The 25,123-nt window shown below is 35.8% G+C and overlaps 2 protein-coding genes across 3 annotated transcripts; both read right to left on the reverse strand.

Annotated features, from left to right (window-relative positions):
* Positions 1–483: 483 nt before the first annotated feature.
* LOC141713019 (pathogenesis-related thaumatin-like protein 3.5) lies at positions 484–2,296 on the reverse strand. Its single transcript, XM_074516205.1, has 3 exons — positions 1,663–2,296; positions 1,041–1,311; positions 484–945 (listed from the first exon to the last, which is right to left on the reverse strand). Exons 1-3 carry the CDS (start codon positions 2,153–2,155, stop codon positions 801–803), a joined length of 909 nt encoding a protein of 302 aa, XP_074372306.1. The 5' UTR covers positions 2,156–2,296; the 3' UTR covers positions 484–800.
* A 1,497-nt stretch (positions 2,297–3,793) lies between these two features.
* On the reverse strand, positions 3,794–5,984 carry LOC141713020 (uncharacterized). Of its 2 annotated transcripts, none has more exons than XM_074516207.1 (2): positions 5,804–5,984; positions 3,794–4,543 (listed from the first exon to the last, which is right to left on the reverse strand). In XM_074516207.1, exon 2 carries the CDS (start codon positions 4,459–4,461, stop codon positions 4,024–4,026), a length of 438 nt encoding a protein of 145 aa, XP_074372308.1. In that variant the 5' UTR covers positions 4,462–4,543; positions 5,804–5,984; the 3' UTR covers positions 3,794–4,023. The 2 variants fall into 2 exon arrangements, with proteins under 2 accessions (XP_074372308.1, XP_074372307.1); XM_074516206.1 differs by having other exon boundaries at positions 3,794–4,517; positions 5,804–5,981.
* Positions 5,985–25,123: the final 19,139 nt, after the last annotated feature.

The following is a 25,123-nucleotide window of genomic DNA, read 5'->3' on the forward strand; positions in this document are numbered from 1 at the left end:
AACACAACAATTTTCAACAATTTAAACAGATATAGCCATGCTCAAGTTGTCAGAGACCACAATGGAAATCTGGTTGAAGCAATGTCTAAATGCTATCAAGGTATGGTGAGCCCAGGATTGGCAAAAGCAACAGGGATCCGCGAAGCTCTTAGCTGGGTGAAGAAAGAGCAGCATCATAATGTTGTTGTGGAAACATATTGCCTAGCGATGGTCCAAAGGATTCGCAGCTCATTTATCACTCTCTCCTGCTCAGGTAGTTTGGTAGATGAGTGTAGGCAAACTCTTAATAGGTTTGCAAGATCAAACGTTAAAGTTTGTAAAACAATATGCGAATAGCGTAGCTGACTACTTAGCGAGTTATAACTCTTCACTAACTGATTGTAAGTGGAGAAAAGAAAATGTCCATTCGGAATTCCTTTCTATTTTGTGTAATGACTAGAAGTATTAAGTATCTTCATTTTGCGGCAAAAAAAAATGTTCATACTACTTGAACAAACAAAAGAATCTCATAACCTATTCATTGAGTGCTGTTGGAACCTTACAACAGAATGTTTCAGTCTGTGGAGTTAAAATTATTGTTCTCCTTCAGCACATTCATTTTTGCAATCTGTTAACTATCATGCCAGAACAGAAGTATGCTAAGTTTCTCTAAAATAAACTGAAAATTCCCAGGAAATATGAGTTCGTTCCTTGAATTTCAACATTCTCAAAGTTTGATTTTTTTTAATCACAAGCATCATTCGGATTCTTGCAAATGTAATATCAAACAGATGAGAGACCGTTATGTCCACCAGCCATCTCTACAACAGAATGATGAATATAAGGAGGACTAATAGAGGAACTGGTACGAGGATGTTTGACGATGAAACCAGGCCCCCGGAGAACTCTTTGTTGCTGCTCTTTTGTATTGGCGGAGATATTAGTGTATCGTTTGATCCCTTCATCCTGCATCGCAAATCACTTTCTTTATTAGAAAGCGAACATTAGATAGTTACTCTTGAAAGTTGAAAGAAAAGCAACAAGGAAGAGAAGAATATTACGAGTTGGGGTTTGGGCAAAATATGATGTTGTACTCATAAGCATTGCATGTAAAGATGCTGGTGCCATCATCAAATGCATAACTATAAGCCTTCGGACAAGCTCTCTTAAAAATGGTTGAATAAAACGATGGCTGGCATGTTGTTGGGTTCGCAAACTCCCCGCTGCAGCAGTACTGGTCTTGTCCAAATGCCTCGCAGGCACTTTTACATGCAACCACTCCCTCTGTCTCTCCACCATCCTCACTAGCCACCTGAAGTTCTTTGGGACAACCTGGTCAATTTCAAATTCCTCGGTTTAACAGGCAGAAATTACACATTATACATATCTACATTGTCTGTCACAGAAAACCCAGCTGCTAGCTGTGTTGTACAAAGGCTGGAGGTAGAAGTTTTAATTTCAGTTGATGTAAGTTAAGCTTTCACACGCACCATACAACAAGTAAAGAGTGTGAATAAATATTTCAAAATTTTAACTACCGGTGTGGAGGATTTGTTAGATCATAGATGTACTTAATTCTAGTATTAGCTCTATGTATACATTTTTCAAAAGATGATCTATGTTTCAAAACAAAGGTAGTTAGGCTAGGTCATATGCATTGTAATGAATTAAAATATCCTTTACCCGTATTGATATCTGTAGCACAGCCAGTGGCATAACATCCGCCATACATGCTGCGAGGCGCAGCAATAAGAGGCAAATTGTAACCATCCACAAGACTGACATCATAAAAATCTGTGTCGTTACCATGACCAAGGGTCACCTCAAACAGAGAGGCAGGTGGAGTTGCGCCAATGCCACCACATTTCAGCTTTCCTCCACAGTCCCCTGTGCGACATGTACCAGCACCAGCTGCATCAAATGTGCAACCCGTTCTTGCCCAGATTCGACCGGACCATCCTGGCAAGCTAGGGATGCTCACACTCTGTCCTGAAGCCAGCTCAAATCCTGTGGTTAGAAGCTGAGGAGTTCCTGCCCCAGACAGTGTCCCAGGCCATATTGTGTACCCACAATAGTTTGTTATGGTGAATGTGCAGGAGCTAGAACAGAAGAAGAGACAAAAAAGAAGCAGAAATAAAGCGGTCGTCATTTTCACCCATCTAATGCTCATCAACATCTGATTAACAGCAACGTAGCTTGTCTATGCACAATTATTGTTGTACATGGGAGGGATCATAGGAATGGTATATATATTGTGAGATTGAAATAAAGTGTCATGTGGACAGAGTATTGTAGTTTAATTACTAGTTCACTCAGCCGTAAGATTACTTTTTGGGCTTAAGATTGTCTTTGTTAGATAGTGGGAATAAATTTAAAGAGAAGCAATCCCTTTCTTTGGCAATTTAAGGAGCATGTCCATGGAAAGGCAAAGTACCTAAGCATCCACAACCACGTAGAGAATCAGTAACAAATTTGATTTCATCTAATAATACACAAGTTGCATTTTATTTATTTTTCCTAGGAAACAATTGATTTTTTTGTAATCCTAATATTAATGAAAACTATTTGTTGCAAGCACAAGAAACTGGTCTTCCTAGTCAAATTTTATAAGAATCGCTAACTGAGTTGTATAATTTCATTACCTTTATACGGTCTTTTTAGATATCAAGTTTCCATAATTTAGTCAGCATAAAATGCATTGCATTAAGAACTATATACTGTAACAAATATTTACAAACATTGTATGAGAGGTGAACCCTGATACTACAAGAAAACATAAATGTGAAGTCTTGCCAGATTCACGCTAAGTTCATGAAAGACCTACTCACAGAAGCTGATACATTACATCATCCAGCGAAATCATAGTTGCTAAGCTAGGGTAGATGAGGCCTATACACAGAAGCTGCATTTCATCATTCAGCCACATCATGATTAAGCTCTTCTAGAGATTCTTGTAGCTCTGTTAATAAACAAAAGTGACAAGAAAACAGAAACACAAATTGTACAGACACAAGCCAAACTTATGCAGAAACTGCAGCCAGTGACAAAGCCATTTGCACTCTTGGGAAAAATCAATGCTGAGCTTATGAAGAAACTGCAATCGGCCATGAAGCTTTTTGCGCACCAAGTCAAAATCACATTTGAGCAATGTCCTCAATAGCTCAGTCAGTATAGTGTTCCTAACACCGGAAAGATGTCCAATAATATACAATGGGCGAGAACTGTTTCCATGTCATAACTACTCACTCATCTAGTGTTTCCTGCAAAAAATAATCGAAGAGAGAAGTCAGACGAAAACTTACTCCAACTAATTTCCTAATACACAATGCAATAACTTTTGCAAGTTTCCAGAAAAGCATATGCTTTAGCCCCTGCAAGATAACACATTAATTTCAGGAGACATGAATCAGAGAGACAAATTAAGAATATACATATAAAGTGCATAAAAAGGAGATAAACTGGTTATTCCTGCTAAACCTGAAAATGTATAAACTGTTAGCAAAATCAAAAAAGTTTAAAAATAATTCATGTTTATAACATGACTGCGACCCGAACTAGCTAAATCCTGTGGAAAAATAGCCCAAAAATACAGATATCAAGATGCTCCATGTACAAATCTCCCGGAGCCTAATATTAAAGTAGCGAACGAACATATATAAGATGAGCACTAGATAGTGAACTACTGTCGTAACAATTCAATGAACAATGCTTTAACAAAACTGACTAAGCAAACATGTGGGCGAGCCTTAAAACTATCAGTTTGTGCAAAGCACCCTGCAAATAACATAATTCAGATTCCGAAACTCGAACTTAATAATAGTTATAACAATAATTTAAAATAGCCAAATTCCTACATAAGTCAGATAATCGGAGTGCTACAATACATTCACGATTCAAATAAAAGTTTTTCCCACATATGGGCGAGATGATTACATCTGCCTTTTGATTGCCCAAATTAAACGATTCTTGCCCGAAAGAGTTGAGTCATAAAGAAAAAGGAAAAAAAAAGAGGATAGGAGTTTGTCAATCATAATGCCTAGCACTCTAGCTCATGTCCATGCCATCTCCAATTTGACTGGAGATTGGACCAACAGCAGAAAAGGATCTCTCAAAAGGAGAGGGATGGAACTGTGCGCTCCGCCTACGCTTAAAAGTGCAACTATCAGAGGGTGAACTCTCAGCATCAAGCTTTCTACGCACACCTTTCACAGCCTGTTCCTCAGCCGGCGTTAGTGGGAAAACATGCCTGCTAACTCTGCATAGGGAGTTATTGTTATCATACAAAATTCTCTGGTTACAGTTTTTGTCACAGATGTGAGTGTTTCCTGTTAGTTTGCAGCGGTACATGTTTCCACACACGTTTTCATTTTCACATTTCCAATCACAATTGTGGACAGTGTTTAGCCCATCTTGGCCCAGAATAGTTGACATATAAATAACATTACTTGGCATTGTTACCATAGATTTCCCAAATACCTCCATTGCTTATGTATATCAGCAAGCTTCGCAATCTAACCAAAAGACTTCCCCAGAACGTTCTGCAGGCCCAAAACAAGACGAGAAACTGTCAAATTTGGACCGGATCATTAAACAGCTCTAAGAATCATGTGCCACTTAACTTTTCCTAATTTGGTGATAGACTTGCACCATTAGACATATAACTTCCTTACTATAGAAGCCACAAGTAAAGATACAATTTTAAGGGTAGTTTCTAAATATGAACATACTATTCAAACCATTAATCTATAAAAACATGTATTCAATTCACAGAACAAAGTATAATTTCATCTATAGCTATTTACCCTCGCTTAATAATTAGCCCCAACACATATTAACATAAATAGAGAAACCCTGTTCTTAATGACAAAAAAGACATAGTATTTCACTTCTTAAGAGGTAAAGTGTGTGCAACGGTTAGCACATCGACAAGATCTATTACGAAAATTATCAATGTTCCCACAACACATCTTAGAGCAAGTCCAATGCAATGCTATCTTTGGTGCTATTGCTATATTATATCACCAAATACAAAAAAAACTCAACTCCAAAGGGGTGTCATACTTAGATGCAAATATGCATATATGCATCCTTGGTTCTATATTTGAAACCAAGAATGCATATATGCATCATCTATTACTACAAATGGAGGGGAAAAGTTAAATAATTATTGTCTTGTACATCTTAAAGTATCAAAACAATATTAAATTAAGTAGAAGTTAAAAGATTTATGGAAATTTGAAATTACTTATACAACTAGCATTGGAGAGCAAGTTTTATTTTAGAACCAAAATGCACTTTTTGATGCTATATTATAGCAATAGCTATAGCTATTTTGCATCTAGCATTAGACTTGCTTAGAGCTACTTCATATGCTATGTGCGAGCTTACACACTAAACCATTTGTATTTTTGAACTCCATTTCTATCATCACGCCATTCAAGTATAACATACAGGTAGCTAATTGAGTTATCTAAAATCAACTAGACGAATTAGCGAGCTAAATTGCGCACCATTTAACCAATTAATTGTAATAATAATTGAAAGAAAAAGGGGAAGGGGTAAAAGCGTAAACCCTAGAAAGTCAACGTGGCAAAATCTAGAACACGAGTCCAAAGTGAAGCAGGCAACAACATACAAATTCATCACTGAATTGAAATCATAAACAGATTCTACATATGCAATAGAGTAAATACTAAGAAACATTATGAATCTAACATACATTCTTAGAAACTGTTGCCCGTACATAAATATAAGTATTTATCTGGAAATTTATATACTCACAATATAAAAGTGGAGGAGTAGGAAGAGAGAAAGAAAGATTTACCAGGTAAACATATAAGAAGAAGAGATCCACTTCTCTCTCTCTCTCAAATGCCAAAAAATGGGGGAGAAAAAGAAGGGGGAGTATATTTATAGAAAAAACAAAAGGTGATCCGATTCTGGGGTACACTGTTTGTTTTGCAACGGATAAAGGTTTACGATGTAAATTTACGTGAAATTCATCTCAAATTTCTCCCGAATTTTCACTTCCTTCTCCCCCACTCGCACTCACTTGTGTGTTTTTATTTCGATTGGAAAACACTTTTTTAATAATGGTGGACCCTCTACTTTTACAATAACTCTACCCATCAAAACATTTTTTTAATCCGCCCTATTTTAAAGAATGGCTTACAAATATGTCCTGCTTTTATTTGCAACCAGTACTTCGCATACGAATCTTATTTTTTCATATTTTTTTTTCTAAAAACTAATTTATATTCATTAGATTATATTGCTTCGGTTAGTATTGAACAACGAAAAAATCGAAACAATAAACTACATTTTATTTTTGTTAAATCATAGTAAATTAACGATTTAAGATTCTTAAACAAAAATGATTATAATATTTTTATATGAATTATGCAAAATAATAATGATGTGAACACGTAAAAACTATCATTGGAATAAAAGAAGAAAATGTAAGCCTCGTAATCTATCCTAAAAAACATGACGTTAAATGTTACAACGACTTAATATTTTGTGGTGATCAAAAGCAATATCATCAAATAAAAACCTTAAATCAGATACCACGAACATTGAACAAAACAATGTTATCTTTCTCTGTCATTTCAAATCTTAGTTTATCATTTAGTGAGAGTTTGTTTTTATTCACAAACTTATCTCATCCAGCGGAAACTCTTGACTTGGAATTTATAGAATCCGCTCAAACCTTTCACTTACGCCGGTTCATCTTCAGAACGACGTTCCTCACGGTCATCCTTTGTTGCTTCTCTGCAGTTATTCACAGTGGAATATATTATTTATCATAAAAAGTAAAATATCAATAGACTTGCTAACTTTGATCAAAAAGTATCACTAAACCATATATGACCTATTGTGATATTTATTGTTAGTGTTACAAGGTAAAGCAGTATCATAAGTGGTTTAAATTTTTTTTAGCCTACATGTGCATACACATTTTTTTAGTGTAGCTATTGGTATAATTTCGTGTAATCATAGGTATAATGATGCATCTATGTTACACTAAATTTGGTGTTATCGTTACTTTTGAAAATAATATAACTAATAACTGAAATGTTGGGCGCGACTTAAATGAAAAGATAGAAGCGAGAGTTGAATAAATAAAAAACATATGGGGGAATTATTACACACAACTACCTCTCTGTCCAAAAATTAAAACTCCCCCTTATTTCTCACAGCTCACTTACTCTCATCACAGCTCTCACTCACTCTCACACAATCTCACCTCACACTTTCACTCACCACTCAATCTCACTCTCACCACTCACACACTCGAAGTCATCACTCACACACTCGAACTCACCCAGTCACCCACTCACTCTAAACTTGCTCACTCAAACTCTCAATCAGAATCTCAGTCGGACTCTCAATCGGGGCAATAATTAGGTATGGACTCTCAATCAAGGCTGCAATTAGGGTTTCAATCCGGGTACGCTTTTGGGTTTTCTGTCGGGTCTTGAATCGGATCTTTAATTAGGGTTTCAATCGAGTCTTGAATCTGAAATTAGGTATGCTCCTCTTTTTTTATATGCTTATGTGGTTTCTCTCTATTTTTTATTTGCATGTTCTGATTTTGATATGTAAATAAATTAATTAGGCTTATATGATTTTTTATATATTTGCATGTTCTGATTTGATGCGTAAATATATGAATGCTTTCGATGTTGCTGATTTTTTTTATAGATTTTGATGTGTAAATATATGAGTATATTTGTAGACTTTTTAAATCAAATTTGATGAATGAGACTCATGAGTATATGAATAAAATTCATGAATATATAAATATATGATATGTGTTTTGGGTTAAAATATGTGATGAGTATAATGTGTCTTATAATTTGACTAAAATATTAGTTATAATTTGAGTTGTAATTTGAGTTGTAATTTGAGTTGTAGTTTGAGTTATAATTTTCTTGTTATATTTTTAATCATGGATGAAAATTTATTGCTTATAAGAATGTTGGATGGATTTTTGTTAATAGTCAAGTGTGTACTCATGAGTAGGCATTTCCTTCAGTATGCATCACAGCTGTTAATGAGATTTAAGATTAAGAGAATAATTATGTATGATTTGATTTTTGGATCCTTTCAATTTTGTGACCTACGACACTTGGGTACACCTCAAAATTGTAGTATATAAGGAGTATGCCTTGCTGAGGCTCTACTTTGCCTAATGCTCATATAGGTTTGTAAATTGACTGTTATCGATGACATGTAATTAGTTGTAATATAATTTTTGTAAATTATGACTATATTAGGCCTGCTAATAGAGTAAATATATGTTAAGGCCTGTTAATTATTGATTATTTTTTTAGGTTAATTTTAATAGTTAATATATGTTTTGTGAAATATAATTTATTGTGTTTATAAATTGATATTGCCATGTATACACAATAATATGCCCTATATGCGATTGATCAAAGGTAGTCTGATTCTGTTGGATCAGAGGAGCACCAAACTTAATATGATTATTATGAGTAGTTGAGTACCGTAACTAATTATTTGTTTAGGTAATATTAAGTTAATATATGTTTTGGCCTGCTAATTGCTTATATTAGGTTAATATTAATATTATTATAAATGTATTTATTTAATCAATTAAGTGCAATATGTTAGAAATAATTGATGATATCAGCGGAAACTATTAGAAGTTCATATCAAGACTTATATCAGCATAACTGAAGAGTGAAGTCATCAGTACTTATATCAGTACTTGTTGATCAGCAGATGATGTCATCGGAATTTGTCACTTTAATAGATATTCAATATGGAAAAGGAAATGAGGAATTCAAGGCGGTGAAGGACTTTATCTCATAAGTAATCATACATGGATAGGTTTCCTTATTATAATAATTCCTTATTTGATTGTGTAGTTGTACTCTATATAAAGCACAAATTAGATTCATGCTATATGCATTGCGAACAGTGTTATATCATTCGCATAACCTAGAAGCTCTCAAGGATAATTGTTCATCCTTTCGAGAGAGTACGTTTATAATCAGTTTTTATCTGTTAATATAAAAACTGTTGATTCTGTTGAAATGTTGTCGAATTAATTGCATAAACTGTATTCACCCCCTTTACAGTTGATTACGGGCCTAATTATTGGTATCAGAGCTTGCTGTTAACATACAAAAAGTTTAAGATCTGAAAATCAATCTACAACGTCATACAAAGGAGAGGAACCACATAATCCAAAACCACCAACCCCAGCCACATCACAGATTAGCAGCAACATGAGTATGTATGAAGCAATCATGGTGCCAATCTTGAAGATACATGAATATCCAATTTGGAATGTCAGGATGGCCATGTGTTTGGAAGCCACAGATCCTGAATATCTAAGCAGGATTTATGATGGTCCTCATAAACCATTGAAGGTAGCTGTTTCTGTTGCAGGAGAACCAGAAAAGATGGTTGACAAAGACATGAAGGACTAAACTCCTGAAGATCTTTCATCTTTTATGAAGGATGCTAAGGTCGGACACATCTTCCACAGCAGTCTTAAAAGTGTTATGTCAAATAGGGTTATTGGATGTAAAACAACAAAAGAGATATGGGATACTTTAGAGGTAAAGTGTCAAGGTACAACTGCTATCAAGAAGAACAGGAGGACAATACTTAATCAAGAATATGAGCATTTTGACTCAAGAGACAATGAATCCTTAACTGAGATCTATGACAGATTTCAGAAGCTTCTGAATGACCTATCTCTTGTCAACAATGAGCATGATTTGGAAGACTCAAACTTGAAGTTCTTACTTGCTCTCCCTGAAAAATGGGACTTTAAGGTCACATCAATAAGGGATAACTATGAACTTAATGACACACCTCTAGATGAGATATATGGAATACTGAAAACTCATGAACTAGAGATGGAGCAAAGAAGCAAGATGAAATGATCTAAATCTAGACCAGTAGCACTCAAAGTTGAAGAGAAGCCAAATGAGAAAGCTAGGAGGAAAAGCTACTCCAAAGGAAAAGTTATGATTGTAAAGTCAGATACTGAATCATCAACCTCTGACGAGACTCAAATACTGACAATGACTCAGATACTGATAGTGATCATTACAACAATGAAGACATGGATCAAATGGCTGCACTACTGGTTAAAGGCTTCAAGAAGATGGTCTACAAGAACTTCAAGAAAGGGAGAAGATTTTCCAGAAAATGATCTAGTTCCTCAAACTCTGATAAGAGGGACAACAAAAGAAATACTGATTGGAAGGAATCAAGATCTGGAAAACTTGACAAGTCAAAGGAGAGATGTTACAACTGTAATGGAATTGGACACTTCGCAGCTGACTGCAGGAAACCCAGAGCTGAGAAGAAACAAGCCTTGATCTCAAAGAAGAAAAACTAGGATGATTCATCAAAATCAGATGATGAGGTCAATTATGCTTTCATGGCAAATGTTGATGCTGAGGCTGATAATGTTGAATTAAAGGTACCTCGGACTGTTCTTGCTTTTGATACTGATGATATATATGAATTAAGATTATTTCTTAAGACTCTGCATGTTAGTTATAGGGATCAAACCTTAGAGAATAATATAATCAAGAGTGAAAATTTTGTGTTAAAGAAAAGGAAAGATCACCTAGAAATTGAGTTGATTTCCATGCTAGAAATTCAAAAAAAAAGATAATGTTGTTTACGTTAAAGAAAAATTATTAGAAAAACATGCTTATATAGAAAAGGAGTTAGCTAAAGAAATTATGATTATTATAAACTGAAACCCTCTTTAATTAAAGCAAAATATGTTTCTGCATGTATAAAGGTAATATCCGGGATATAACGTGTAATTGTTTTTGCTAATAAATAATTATTATATGTGTTCCGTATCTATTTTGTGAATTATTTGTTAAGAGTTAAATGTGTTTGGATATTTAAAAATATTATTAATTGAGTATTTTAATTTTTATATGTCGAAAATAAAATATAAATAATTGTCATATCTTCCTAATTATTTTTACGTTGATTTATGAATTTATAGGAATCATATGAATTTTATAAAATCTTTTTCCGGGTATTCAAAATCTATTTTATAAAAACGGGAACCAACCGACGTCATCCGTTGTTACGTTTTTAGAACCCGAAACTCTTCCGAGAACTCCTTCCTAGCCTAATTATAATATTCCGAGCATTTTCCATGTTTCGACTTTTTCGATCCGGCGTACGGTTTATCCTGCGCGGGTCCCGGCGCAATATTTTCGATACAATATTCGTTTCGGTAAATCAATAAAACTCGTATTTTCGAGAAACGGGAGCTTTTTATTAAACTATCACAATTATCACCTCGTAGTACGTGTAACCAGGTGCTGAGACCAAGACCGCAGTACAAATTGTACTAATTTGGATAATTATCCCGAAAATCGATACCGTTGGGATCAGTTTTTATAAATAAACGTACCGTTTTATATCCGGAATGATCCAACGGGATACTGATTTTCCGTAATTATAAATAGCCTTTCACCGTATTTTATTTCATATTAAAATCATTTGCAGTCAGCTAAATATATAATTTTCCAGAGAAAACCCTAAATTCATAAAACCTTCTAAGAATCAAACTACAATTTCAAGGTGTTATTGAAATCAGTTGGAAAAGTTGGAGTAACCAAATCTAAGGTCTCAAGGAGTACTATCAGATTTTGTGTTCCATATCACTGCAGAAATCAAGGTTTATTTTCTGAAAATTTATTTATTTTCAAATTATTTTTATTAAAAATATGAATTTTTGTTCGGATGATTGTTTGAATGATTTGATGATTGCATGTTGTAGAGCTTGTTTTCCTGATGATTTTTATATGTCATACGTCTGATTTGGAGTTCAATAACATGCTCAAAAGTGGGTTTAATTCTCGAATTTTAAAATTAGGGTTTATAACCCGTATGAAGGTTTTCAATTGAAATTTGGGGCTTTTTGATTTAGGGGTTATTAGCTGTTGATTTATAGGGGATTTTGTTCCTTATGAAATTTACAATCGATTGGTATATAGCTCGTTAACAGAGGATTAGTGAATCGAAGGGAGTTGTCTTTTTAAGTTTTCGATGTTTCGCCGGAAATCGGCGATGTTCTTGGCCAATTTCCGGCCAGGACAGGGATGATTGATGTGTTTTGATTGCACGAATAGATTCCTGGTGTTGTGTAGTGTAAATCTGGAGCAGATGGTGAGGTGAGGGTGCCGGAATCGAGTTCTCCGGCCACCCCTGTATTTTCCGGCGATGGGGGTGTAAAAATTTCAGTTTAGTACCTGGACTTTTGGGGACGATAAAGTTTGGTCCCTGAAGTTTCCAAAGTTTGCAAATTTAGGATTCCTGTTTTAAAAATATTCAAAAATCATATTTCCTATTTATTTTTATTATAAAAATTCGATTCTAATTTCTGAAAATTCCAAAAATTATTATTTTAATTCCAAAAATTATTTTTATTTCAAAAAAATAAATCTGAATTAATTAGTTAATTAATTTCAGTTAATTTTTAATTGATTAATTAGTCAATTAATTCAGAAATAATTGATTAATTGATTTAATTAATTATTAATTAATTTTAATTATTATTTAATTAAATTTAATTATTTAAAAATGATTTAAAAATTCCGAAAAAAAGTTTCGAGCTTTAAAATATTATTTTAAATTATCTTCAAGGCTCGATAATTATTATAAAATTGTTTTGAAGCCAGAATTGGCCAACCGAACCCCTTTTATTACTCCAAAATTGATCCAACGATCCATTTTAATTCCGAAAAATATTTTAAAAATCATTTTAAACATCCGAAAGCCTATTTAAGTCCCGAGACTTCTTTATAGATGATATATCATTGATTATGTGACGTGTTATGTGCTATATGTGACTTGTTGGTTAACTGTCGGTCTATATATATTCGATGTTTACTAGTTTATTGTGTAACTTTCAATTCGTTAATCGGATTTGGGTGAAACGAAGGGTAGATAGAAGTATGTGTCGAATAGAATCGTATAAGTTGAATATTGATAGATGCTTATGATATGTGAGTAGAAGAGGCAAGATGTAGAAAAGGGAAACAGGTAGTCGAGGAGTGAGACAGTGGTGATTGAAAGCGAGTGTAGTATAGTAAGCTAGTACCAGGCAATTGTTCTGAACTTTCTCGAGATATTGTAGTGATTGATAGTTCTGTTTTATATTGCAAGTGCTTTGATGCACTGAACCCTAAACCCTGATTCCAGTTATTGATCTTGAGCCGTAAACCTGATTCTTTCTAGACCATTGATTATTGTATACCCAAATACGAACCTCAAATATACGATACTACTCCACAAATAAATAAAAACTAAATATCAAACACTGAACCAGATTGCTTACATACTCAAACCATTGTATCTTATGCTTTGAAAGGCCAAATCCTTGAAACCCTAAAATACTGATTCCTTTGTTATCCAATTATTTCATTACCTAACAGCCAAGCTTTGGAAATGCCATATTGATCTTTATGCAGATTGAAACCATTTTCATTATTGAACATCCAATGTTGTTAATGATTCTGTTTATTGTTTATTACTGCTTATTCTGTTATTATGTTAGAATTGGATTGTTTTTATAAAATTGTAGACCAGATTCGTGGTCACACCATATAATGGTCAAGTTAGGCCAATATGTGCCTTGAATCCAGTAGTTAGAGCAGTGCTGTGTGCTTTGCTCGGGGTTAGTGCATGACTGATCAGCAGCCTAACCTTGGTTTTTAAAATAAAAATATAATATCCAATTCTAAATCATAATTCATTGTTCACTTGATATCGTAACCATTTTCACCTGATGATCATTATTCTCAGTTTTGTCATTGTGACTTGCTGAGCTAGTTAGCTTATTTGTGCGATGTTGTTTATGTTCTTTTCCAGTTAAAATGGAACCGGTTGGTACCGAGGATGCCCAGTCCAGCGCGAGAGCTAGGGGTTCAGTTTGATCGAGCTGAGCTAGTAGGCTTCTTTTGGGATAATATAAGTTTGTAAAAGTTTTTAATAATGTTTAATACTCAGTTCTGAGTTTGGATAATTGAGATTTGAACGGTTTGTAATATAAGTGTGTGTTTGGCTTGTGTGCATACATTAACCTGTTGCGGTCCGTGGTAGTTTGTAAATAGGGTCACTGCATATTATTATTATCTTTATTATTGTTATAAGCAGGTTCTAAATAGTGTGTGTGTGGACCCCAAACTTCTGACCCGGGTTTGGAGGGCGCCACAGGTTTGGTATCAGAGCTACAGGTTATAAGTCATTGACACAAGCCTAAGTTGACGGGAATGGGTAGAGGGTTAGGATTAGAAGTAAGGAATAGAAAGATAGAACGTCGAGAGGTTGAGGGCTATGGTATAACAGGTATTAGTATAATTTGCGTCATGGTTCGAGATTCTTATATTGCGATACGATTTCAGATAGCAGCGATGGGCGACTCTTTTATCCCCGTATCAGCTGATCACTCAGACCTTCAGTTGGAGTACCATCTTAAGATTTATCGTCCCGTTGTTCCACCAGTGTTGGCTATTCTACCTCCACCTGTGTTGCAGCCCGTACCACTGCAGGCCATTCCACCCCCAGGCATGAGGCCACCTATCAGAGGACCTCCACCAGCTGATTCAGATTCCACTGGGCATTCAGTTGCGAATGCCCCATTCCAGTCTACATTGTCCCCAGTTCCTTACTACCGGTATGAGGCTCTTCTATTTGAGCGTGATTCCTTGTTGGCCCAGATCCGAGAGCTACAGCATATCATTAGGATTACGGATGTTGATCGTGGTGTGAGGGAGCTTCGAGAGGAGATTCATGTGACGCAGAGGGTTTTTGAGGCTAGGCTACATGGAGCTACACTACCTGGCAAAGGCCCTGATGCACTGAGGGGATGGGCTACTGAGGTGATGGAGGACTTTGAGAGGTTGGGAGGACCAGAGTTTCCTTGGAGTTGAGTCAGAGATCCAGAGATGGAGATGCTGAGCAGTGTTGTTATGGTTATGTATTATGTACAGTAGTGTGTATCAGTAGACTTTTGGGTTGTATTTATAGACTAGCTATGCTGACTAGTGAGTAGGTTGTTGTACCCTTTTGTTTTTACTTCTGAAGCGTCTTTACGCTTGTACTACCCAAAACTTTTGATCTATATATATCAGTACCTTTTCCTTTCCAGCACTGTCATTTACTTTACTACACCTATTTTACTTTACCTTATTTATTGTACCAGTTATACCCCTGAGATACCATGTACCCTGTTTTCCATAACTATTTATATTCTGTAAAGAAGCATGCAATTTACTTAATTCAATTGTTACAACTGTTTTTAAAAAGAGATATTTTTGTTTTACAAAACTTTTCTTTTATGCAAAGAATTTGATTTAAAAGCCAAATAAGTTGTTTGATTCTTTACAGAAAATGCCTCATAGAAGAAAAACCCGCACCAATACCCAGAATGAAGAAACTAACAACAACAACAATAATAACCAAGATGATACAAACCAGAATGTGAACCCAGGACCTATAGACCCAGCAATAGCCCAGATTCTCCAAATCTTGGCCCAACAAACAGTTCACCTGGCACAACAACAACAAAGACAGACCAATCCCCAGGTAACTTTCAAAACTTTTCAGGCAGTAAACCCACCAGAATTTAAGGGTTCCTTAGAGCCGATTGAAGCAAATGTTTGGTTAAAGGAGATAGAGAAGGTATTTGCCTTAGTGAAAGTAAAGGAAGAACAGAAGGTTGAGTTTGCAAGTTACTATTTGAAAAATGAGGCCACCTATTGGTGGGAGATGGTGAAAACATTGGAAGGTACAGATGTTATTACTTGGGAGAGGTTTAAGGAATTGTTTTTAGAAAAGTATTTTCCTCAGTTTGTCCAGGATCAGATGGAGCTGAAGTTTTTAGAATTAAAGCAAGGGAATATGTCGGTGGCGGATTATGAGAGTAAGTTTGAGGAATTGTCAAGGTATGTGCCGTCGTATGTGGATACTGACATGAAGAAGGCTAAAAGATTCCAGCAAGGTTTGAAGCCATGGATCAGAGGGAAGGTAGCCATTTTTGAATTGGATACCTATGCAGGAGTTGTACAGAAGGCTATGATCGCAGAGATAGAGAGTGAGATGTCACAGAAGGAGAAAGAAAGCAAGAAAAGGAAATTTGAAGGGAATGAAGGTCAGTCACAACCAGGGAAGTTTCCAAATTTTAAGAAGGGCAAGTTTCAGCCAGGGAGGAATTTTAATTTCAAGAGACAAAATTTAAGCGACGGAGGCCAGGGCAACCGTCTAGTTAATGCGAATCAACCGAATCAGTTGAGGTTAACTTTTCCAGATTGTCAGGTATGTGGAAAGAAATATGGAGGAGTTTGTAATAAGTTGAATGTGGTGTGCTTTAAGTGCAACCAGAAAGGGCACTATTCAAGGGAGTGCCAAAATCAGCCAGCAAAAGAACCAGTAAGTAAGGATCAGCTTATCCGAAATCTAGCAGTTAAGGTTCCGGCCATTGGATTTACGTGCATTAAATGTGAAAATCCAGGACATATAGCCAGGGATTACAAGACACCAACCCCAGTCAGTAATGCATTGAGGATTATGGGATCTACCCCAGTAGTGAATGAGACTCCAAGGGCTAGAGTTTTTGACATGTCTGTGAAGGATGCTATCCAGGATACTGATGTCGTGGCAGGTACGCTTAATGTGAATTCTTTATGTGCCAAAGTCTTAATAGATTTGGGAGCAACTCGATCATTTGTTTCACAAGATTTTATTAGCAAGTTAAATTGTCCAGTTGAGTATTTAAATGAAATAATGACTGTAGAATTAGCAAATCAAGAACGTGTATCTGTTAATCAAGTTTGTGGGAATTGTGAGATTGAGATTTTTGGTAGTAAGTTTTGTGTAGATTTGATAATATTTAAGTTAGGAGAATTTGACGTTATCTTAGAAAAGGATTGGTTATCTAAGCACGATGCCCAGATAGATTGTCGAAATAAAAAGGTATTGGTGGAGACGCCAGGCGAAAGAATAGTAACGTTCAAGGGCCAGAAGCAAGTAAAGAAGTTCTTAACGATGATTCAAGCCAAGAAGTTACTACGGCAAGGATGCGAGCATTTCGTGGCATATGTGATTGATAAAATTCAGGAGCCAGCAAAACTTGAAGATATTCCAGTAGTGAATGAATTTCCAGACGAGTTACCAGGACTTCCTCCAGATAGAGAAATTGAGTTTGCAATCGACTTAACACCTGGAACAGAACCGGTATCCAAGGCCTCGTATAGAATGGCGCCCGTTGAGATGAAAGAACTAGCGAAGCAATTGCAAGAGTTGTTAGAGAAAGGAATAATCAGACCTAGTGTATCCCCGTGGGGTGCACCGGTACTATTTGTCAAGAAGAAAGATGGAAGCATGAGACTGTGTATCGACTATAGGGAGCTCAACAAGCTTACAATCAATAACAAGTATCCGTTACCCAGAATTGACATCTGTTTGATCAACTGAAGGGAGCCAAGTACTTCTCCAAGATTGATTTAAGATCGGGATATCATCAACTGAAGATCAAACTAGAAGATATACTAAAGACAGCTTTCAGAACAAGGTATGGACATTACGAATTTTTAGTGATGTCTTTTGGATTGATCAATGCCCCGACAGCGTTTATGGACCTGATGAACAGAATTTTCGAGGAATACTTGGACAAGTTCGTTATTGTGTTTATAGATGATATTTTGATTTATTCAAAGATGGAAGAGGATCATGCGAAACATTTGAGAATAGCTTTGGAAATTCTAAGGAAAAAGAAGTTATAAGCTAAATTCTCGAAGTGTGAGTTTTGGCTACAGGAAGTTCAGTTCTTAGGACACATAGTCAGTAATGAAGGAATCAAAGTGGACCCAGCAAAGATTGAGGCAATTACAAATTGGAAAAGATCGAGAACACCCACCGAGGTAAGAAGTTTCTTGGGATTAGCAGGATATTATCGTCGATTCGTTCAAAAATTTTCAAGGATTGCCACACCATTGACAAAGCTTACATGGAAGAATGAAAAGTTTATATGGAACGATAAATGCGAAGAAAGTTTTCAGGAATTAAAGCGAAAATTAATTACGACACCTGTTTTGTCACTTCCAGATGATCAAGGGAATTTCGTAATTTATAGCGATGCTTCTCATAAAGGACTAGGATATGTTCTAATGCAGCACGATAAGGTGATTGCGTATGCGTCAAGGCAATTGAAACCACACGAACAGAAATATCCTACTCATGATTTGGAGCTAGCAGCTATAGTTTTTGCTTTAAAGATATGGAGACATTATCTGTATGGAGAAAAGTGTGAGATTTACACGGATCACAAAAATTTGTAGTACATATTCACACAAAAGGAGCTTAATATGAGGCATAGGAGATGGTTAGAATTGATTAAGGATTACGACTGCTCGATTAATTATCATCCCGGTAAAGCGGATGTTGTAGCAGACGCGTTGAGTCGGAAGGAAAAGTTAAATGTGTTATCAGTACCTGAAGAGATATATAAGGAATTTCAGAAACTGGAATTGGAGATTAGAGTTTGCAGGCCTAAGGAAGCAAAAGTGTATAGTATGACTTTCCAGCCGGAGTTGTTAGAGAAAATAAAGAAGTTTCAGGAAGATGTAATGAATCAAGATATAAATCGTTTGGTAGGTGAAGAATTGTGCACGCAAAAGGATGATCAAGGTATTCTTAGGTTTTCTTCTAGAATTTGGATTCCACCGGTGACGGAGCTGAAGAATGAAATTTTATAGGAAGCACATAATTCAAGGTATTCAATCCATCCAAGGAGTACCAAAATGTACAGAGATTTAAAGGAGAATTATTGGTGGCCAGATATGAAGAGGGAAATTGTGGAATGGGTTAGCAGATGTTATACATGTCAGAGAGTTAAAACCGAACATCAAAGACCAAGTGGATTGCTACAACCATTGGAGATTCCAGAGTGGAAGTGGGAACATATTGCCATGGACTTCATAGTTGGATTACCAAGGACAAGGGCTAATCATGATGCCATTTGGGTTATAGTGGATAGACTTACCAAGTCAGCTCATTTTCTGCCTATAAATGAAAGATTTTCGCTCGACAAATTAGTCCATATGTACCTGAAGGAAATTGTAGTTCGTCATGGAGTTCATGTGTCCATTGTATCGGATCGAGATCCAAGATTTAATTCAAGATTTTGGAAGAGTTTTTAGGAATGTTTGGGAACGAGACTGAATATGAGTACAGCTTACCACCCACAGACAGACGGCCAAAGTGAAAGAACGATCCAGACAATTGAAGATATGTTGCGTGTTTGTGCTATTGATTTCAAAGGAAGTTGAGACGAACATTTACCTCTGGTAGAATTTGCTTACAACAACAGTTATCACGCCAGTATTGGGATGCCACCCTACGAAGCCCTTTATGGACGCAAATGCAGATCTCCAGTGTATTGGGATGAAGTAGGAGCGCAAAATACTTGCTTGAACTAATACAGCAGACAAAGGAAGTGGTTGAAATTATCCAGAAGAGATTGATAGCCGCACAGGACCGTCAAAGGAAATATGCAGACCAGTCAAGAAAAGACATGGAATTCAAAGAAGGAAGCTTGGTATTACTGAAAGTATCTCCATGGAAGGGACTAACGAGGTTTGGAAAGAAAGGAAAGCTGAGCCCAAGATATATCGGCCCTTTTGAGATTCTAAAGCGCGTTGGCAAAGTAGCTTACGAATTGGCGTTACCTCCACACATGGAACACATTCACAATATTTTTCACGTATCGATGCTTAAGAAGTATAATCCAGACTTTAGGCATGTAATATAATATGAGCCAATAGAGCTTCAAGCAGATTTGTCATATGTAGAGAATCCGATAGAGATTCTAGAGGAAAGAGAGAAGGTATTGAGAAATAAAGTGGTAAAGCTAGTAAGAGTATTATGGAGAAACCCAAAGGTTGAAGAGTCAACCTGGGAGTTAGAAAGTGATATGAGAGAAAAGTACCCTCATTTGTTTTCTTAGGAGATTCTGAGGACAGAATCCTTTTAAGGGGAAGGATGTAATATCCAGGATATAACGTGTAATTATTTTTGCTAATAAATAATTATTATATGTGTTCCGTATCTATTCTATGAATTATTTGTTAAGAGTTAAATGTGTTTGGATGTTTAATAATATTATTAATTGAGTATTTTAATTTTTATATGTCCAAAATAAAATATAGATAATTGTCATATCTTCCTAATTATTTTTATGTTGATTTATGAATTTATAGGAATCATATGAATTTTATAAAATCTTTTTCCGGGTATTCAAAATCTATTTTATAAAATCGGGAACCAACCGACGTCATCTGTTGTTACATTTTTAGAACCCGAAACTCTTCCGAGAACTCCTTCCTGACCTAATTGTAATATTCCGAGCATTTTCCATGTTTCAACTTTTTTGATCCGGCGTACGGTTTATCCTGCGCGGGTCCCGGCGCAACATTTTCGATACAATATTCATTTCGGTAAATCAATAAAACTCGTATTTTCGAGAAACGGGAGCTTTTTATTAAACTATCATAATTATCACCTGGTAGTACGTGTAACCAGGTGCTGAGACCACGACCGCAGTACAAATTATACTAATTTGGATAATTATCCCGAAAACCGATACCGTTTGGATCATTTTTTACAAATAAACGTACCGTTTGTTATCCGGAATGATCCAACGGGATACTAATTTTCCGTAATTATAAATAGCCTTTTACCGTATTTTATTTCGTATCAAAATCATTTGCAGTCAGCTAAATATATAATTTTCTAGAGAAAAACCCTAAATTCATAAAACCTTCTAAGAATCAAACTACAATTTCAAGGTGTTATTGAAATCAGTTGGAAAAGTTGGAGTAACCAAATCGAAGGTCTCAAGGAGTACTATCAGATTCTGTGTTCCATATCACTGCAGAAATCAAGGTTTATTTTCTGAATATTCATTTATTTTCGAATTATTTTTATTAAAAATATTAATTTTTGTTCGTATGATTGTTTGAATGATTTGATGATTGCATGTTGTAGAGCTTGTTTTCCTGATGATTTTCATATGTCATACGTCTGATTTGGAGTTCAATAACATGCTCAAAAGTGGGTTTAATTCTCGAATTTTAAAATTAGGGTTTATAACCCGTATGAATGTTTTCAATTGAAATTTGGGGCTTTTTGATTTATGGGTTATTAGCTGTTGATTTATAGTGGGTTTTGTTCCTTATGAAATTTGCAATCGATTGGTATATAGCTCGTTAACAGAGGATTAGTGAATCGAAGGGAGTTGTCTTTTTAAGTTTTCGATGTTTCCCCGGAAACCGGCGATGTTCTTGGCCAATTTCCGGCCAGGACAAGGATGATTGATGTGTTTTGATTGCACGAATAGATTCCTGGTGTTGTGTAGTGTAAATCTGGAGCAGATGGTGAGGTGAGGGTGCATAATCGAGTTCTCCGGCCACCCCTGTATTTTCCGGCGACGGGGGTGTAAAAATTTCAGTTTAGTCCCTGGACTTTTGGGGACGATGAAGATTGGTCCCTGAAGTTTTCAGAGTTTGCAAATTTAGGATTCCTGTTTTAAAAATATTCAAAAATCATATTTCCTATATATTTTTATTATAAAAATTCGATTTTAATTTCTGAAAATTCCAAAAATTATTATTTTAATTCCAAAATTTATTTTTAATTCAAAAAATAAATCTGAATTAATTAGTTAATTAATTCCAGTTAATTTTTAATTGATTAATCGGTCAATTAATTCGAAAATTAATTTATTAATTGATTTAATTAATTTATTAATTGATTTTAATTAATTATTTAATTAGATTTAATTATTTAAAAATGATTTAAAAATTCCGAAAAATAGTTTCGAGCTTTAAAATATTATTTTAAATTATCTTCAAGGCTCGATAATTATTATAAAATTGTTTTGAAGCCAGAATTGGCCAACCGAACCCTGTTTATTACTCCAAAATTGATCCAACGATCCGTTTTAATTCCGAAAAATGTTTTAAAAATCATTTTAAACATCCGAAAGCCTATTTAAGACCAGAGACTTCTTTATAGATAATATATCATTGATTATGTGATGTGTTATGTGCTATATGTGACTTGTTGGTTAACTGTCGGTCTATATATATTCGATGTTTACTTGTTTATTGCGTAACTTTCAATCCGTTAATCGGATTTGGGTGAAATGAAGGGTAGATAAAAGTATGTGTCGAATAGAATCGTATAAGTTGAATATTGATTGATGCTTATGATATGTGAGCAGAAGAGGCAAGGCGTAGGAAAGGGAAACACGTAGTCGAGGAGTAAGACAGTGGTGATTGAAAGCGAGTGCAGTATAGTAAGCTAGTACCAGGTAAGTGTTCTGAACTTTCTTGAGATTTTGTAGTGATTGATAGTTCTGTTTTATATTGCAAGTGCTTTGAAGCACTAAACCCTAAACCCTGATTTCAGTTATTAATCTTGAGCCGTAAACCTGATTCTTTCTAGACCATTGATTGTTGTATACCCAAATACGAACTTCAAATATACGATACTACTCCACAAATACATACAAACTAAATATCAAACACTGAACAAGATTGCTTACATACTCAAACCATTGTATCTTATGCTTTGAAAGGCCAAATCCTTGAAACCCTGAAATACTGATTCCTTTGTTATCCAATTTTTTCATTACATAACAGCCAAGCTTTGGAAATGGCATATTGATCTTTATGCAGATTGGAACCATTTTCATTATTGAACATCCAATGTTGTTAATGATTCTGTTTATTGTTTATTACTGCATATACTGTTATTATGTTAGAATTGGATTGTTTTTATAAAATTGTGGACCAGATTCATGGTCAGATCATATAATGGTCAAGTTAGGCCAATGTGTGCCTTGGATCCAGTAGTTAGAGCAGTGCTGTGTGCTTTGCTCGGGGTTAGTGCGTGACTGATCAACAGCCTAACCTTGGTTTTTAAAATGAAAATATAATATCCAATTCTAAATCATAATTCATTGTTCATTTGATATCGTAACCATTTTCACCTGATGATCATTATTCTCAATTTTGTCATTGTGACTTGCTGAGCTAGTTAGCTCATTTTGCGATGTTGTTTATGTTCTTTTCCAGTTAAAATGGAACCGGTTGGTAACGAGGATCCCCAGTCCAGCGCGAGAGCTAGGGGTTCAGGTTGATCGAGCTGAGCTAGTAGGCTTCTTTTGGGATAATATAAGTTTGTAAAAGTTTGTAATAATGTTTAATACTCAGTTCGGAGTTTGGATAGTTGGGATTTGAATGGTTTGTAATATAAGTGTGTGTTTGGCTTGTGTGCATACTTTAACCTGTTGCGGTCCGTGGTAGTTGGTAAGTAGGGTCACTGCATATTATTATTATCTTTATTATTGTTATAAGCAGGTTATAAATTGTGTGTGTGTGGACCCCAAACTTCTGACCCGGGTTCGGAGGGTGCCACAAGTTTGGTATTAGAGCTACAGGTTATAAGTCACTGACACAAGCCTAAGTTGACGGGAATGGGTAGAGGGTTAGGATTAGAAGTAAGGAATAGAAAGATAGAACGTCGAGAGGTTGAGTGCTATGGTATAACAGGTATTAGTATGATTCGCGTCGAGGTTCGAGATTCTTATATTGCGATATGATTTCAGATAGCAGCGATGGCCGGCTCTTTTATCTCCGTATCAACTGATCACTCAGAGCCTTCAGTTGGAGTACCATCTTTAGATCCACGTCCCGTTGTTCCACCAGTGTTGGCTATTCTACCTCCACCTGTGTTGCAGCCCGTACCACTGCAGGCCATTCCACCCCCAGGCATGAGGCCACCTATCAGAGGACCTCTACCAGCTGATTCAGATTCCACTGGGCTTTCAGTTGCGAGTGCCCCATTCCAGTCTACATTGGCCCCAGTTCCTTACTACCGGTATGAGGCTCTTCTATTGGAGCGTGATTCCTTGTCGGCCCAGATCCGAGAGCTACAGCATATCATTAGGACTACGGATGTTGATCGTGGTGTGAGGGAGCTTCGAGAGGAGATTCTGTGACGTGGAGGGTTCTTGAGGCTAGGCTACATGGAGCTACACTACCTTGCAAAGGCCCTGATGCACTGAGGGGATGGGCTACTGAGGTGATGGAGGACTTTGAGAGGTTGGGAGGACCAGAGTTTCCTTGGAGTGAGTCAGAGATCCAGAGATGGAGATGCTGAGCAGTGTTGTTATGGTTATGTATTATGTACAGTAGTGTGTATCAGTAGACTTTTGGGTTGTATTTATAGACTAGCTATACTGACTAGTGAGTAGGTTGTTATACCTTTTTGTTTTTACTTCTAAAGCGTCTTTACACTTGTACTACCCAAAACTTTTGATCTATATATATCAGAACCTTTTCCTTTCCAGCACTGTCATTTACTTTACTGCACCTATTTTATTTTACCTTATTTATTGCATCAGTTATACCCCTGTGATACCATGTACCCTGTTTTCTATAACTATTTATATTCTGTAAAGAAGCATGCAATTTACTTAGTTCAATTGTTACAACTGTTTTCAAAAAGAGATATTTCTGTTTTACAAAACTTTTCTTTTATGAAAAGAATTTGATTTAAAAGCTAAATAAGTTGTTTGATTCTTTACAGAAAATGCCTCCCAGAAGAAATACCCGCACCAACACCCAGAATGAAGAAACTAACAACAACAACAATAATAACCAAGATGATACAAACCAGAATGTGAACCCATGACCTATAGACCCAGCAATAGCCTAGATTCTCCAAATCTTGGCCCAACAAACAGTTCACCTGGCACAACAACAACAACAAAGACAGACCAATCCCCAGGTAACTTTTAAAACTTTTCAGGCAGTAAACCAACTAGAATTTAAGGGTTCCTTAGTGCCGATTGAAGCAAATGTTTGGTTAAAGGAGATAGAGAAGGCATTTGCCTTAGTGAAAGTAAAGGAAGAACAGAATGTTGAGTTTATAAGTTACTATTTGAAGAATGAGGCCACCTATTGATGGGAGATGGTGAAAACATTGGAAGGTACAGATGTTATTACTTGGGAGAGGTTTAAGGAATTGTTTTTAGAAAAGTATTTTCCTCAGTTTG

Source organism: Apium graveolens, chromosome 3, assembly GCF_009905375.1.
Source record: "Apium graveolens cultivar Ventura chromosome 3, ASM990537v1, whole genome shotgun sequence".
Classification (NCBI taxonomy): domain Eukaryota; kingdom Viridiplantae; phylum Streptophyta; class Magnoliopsida; order Apiales; family Apiaceae; genus Apium; species Apium graveolens.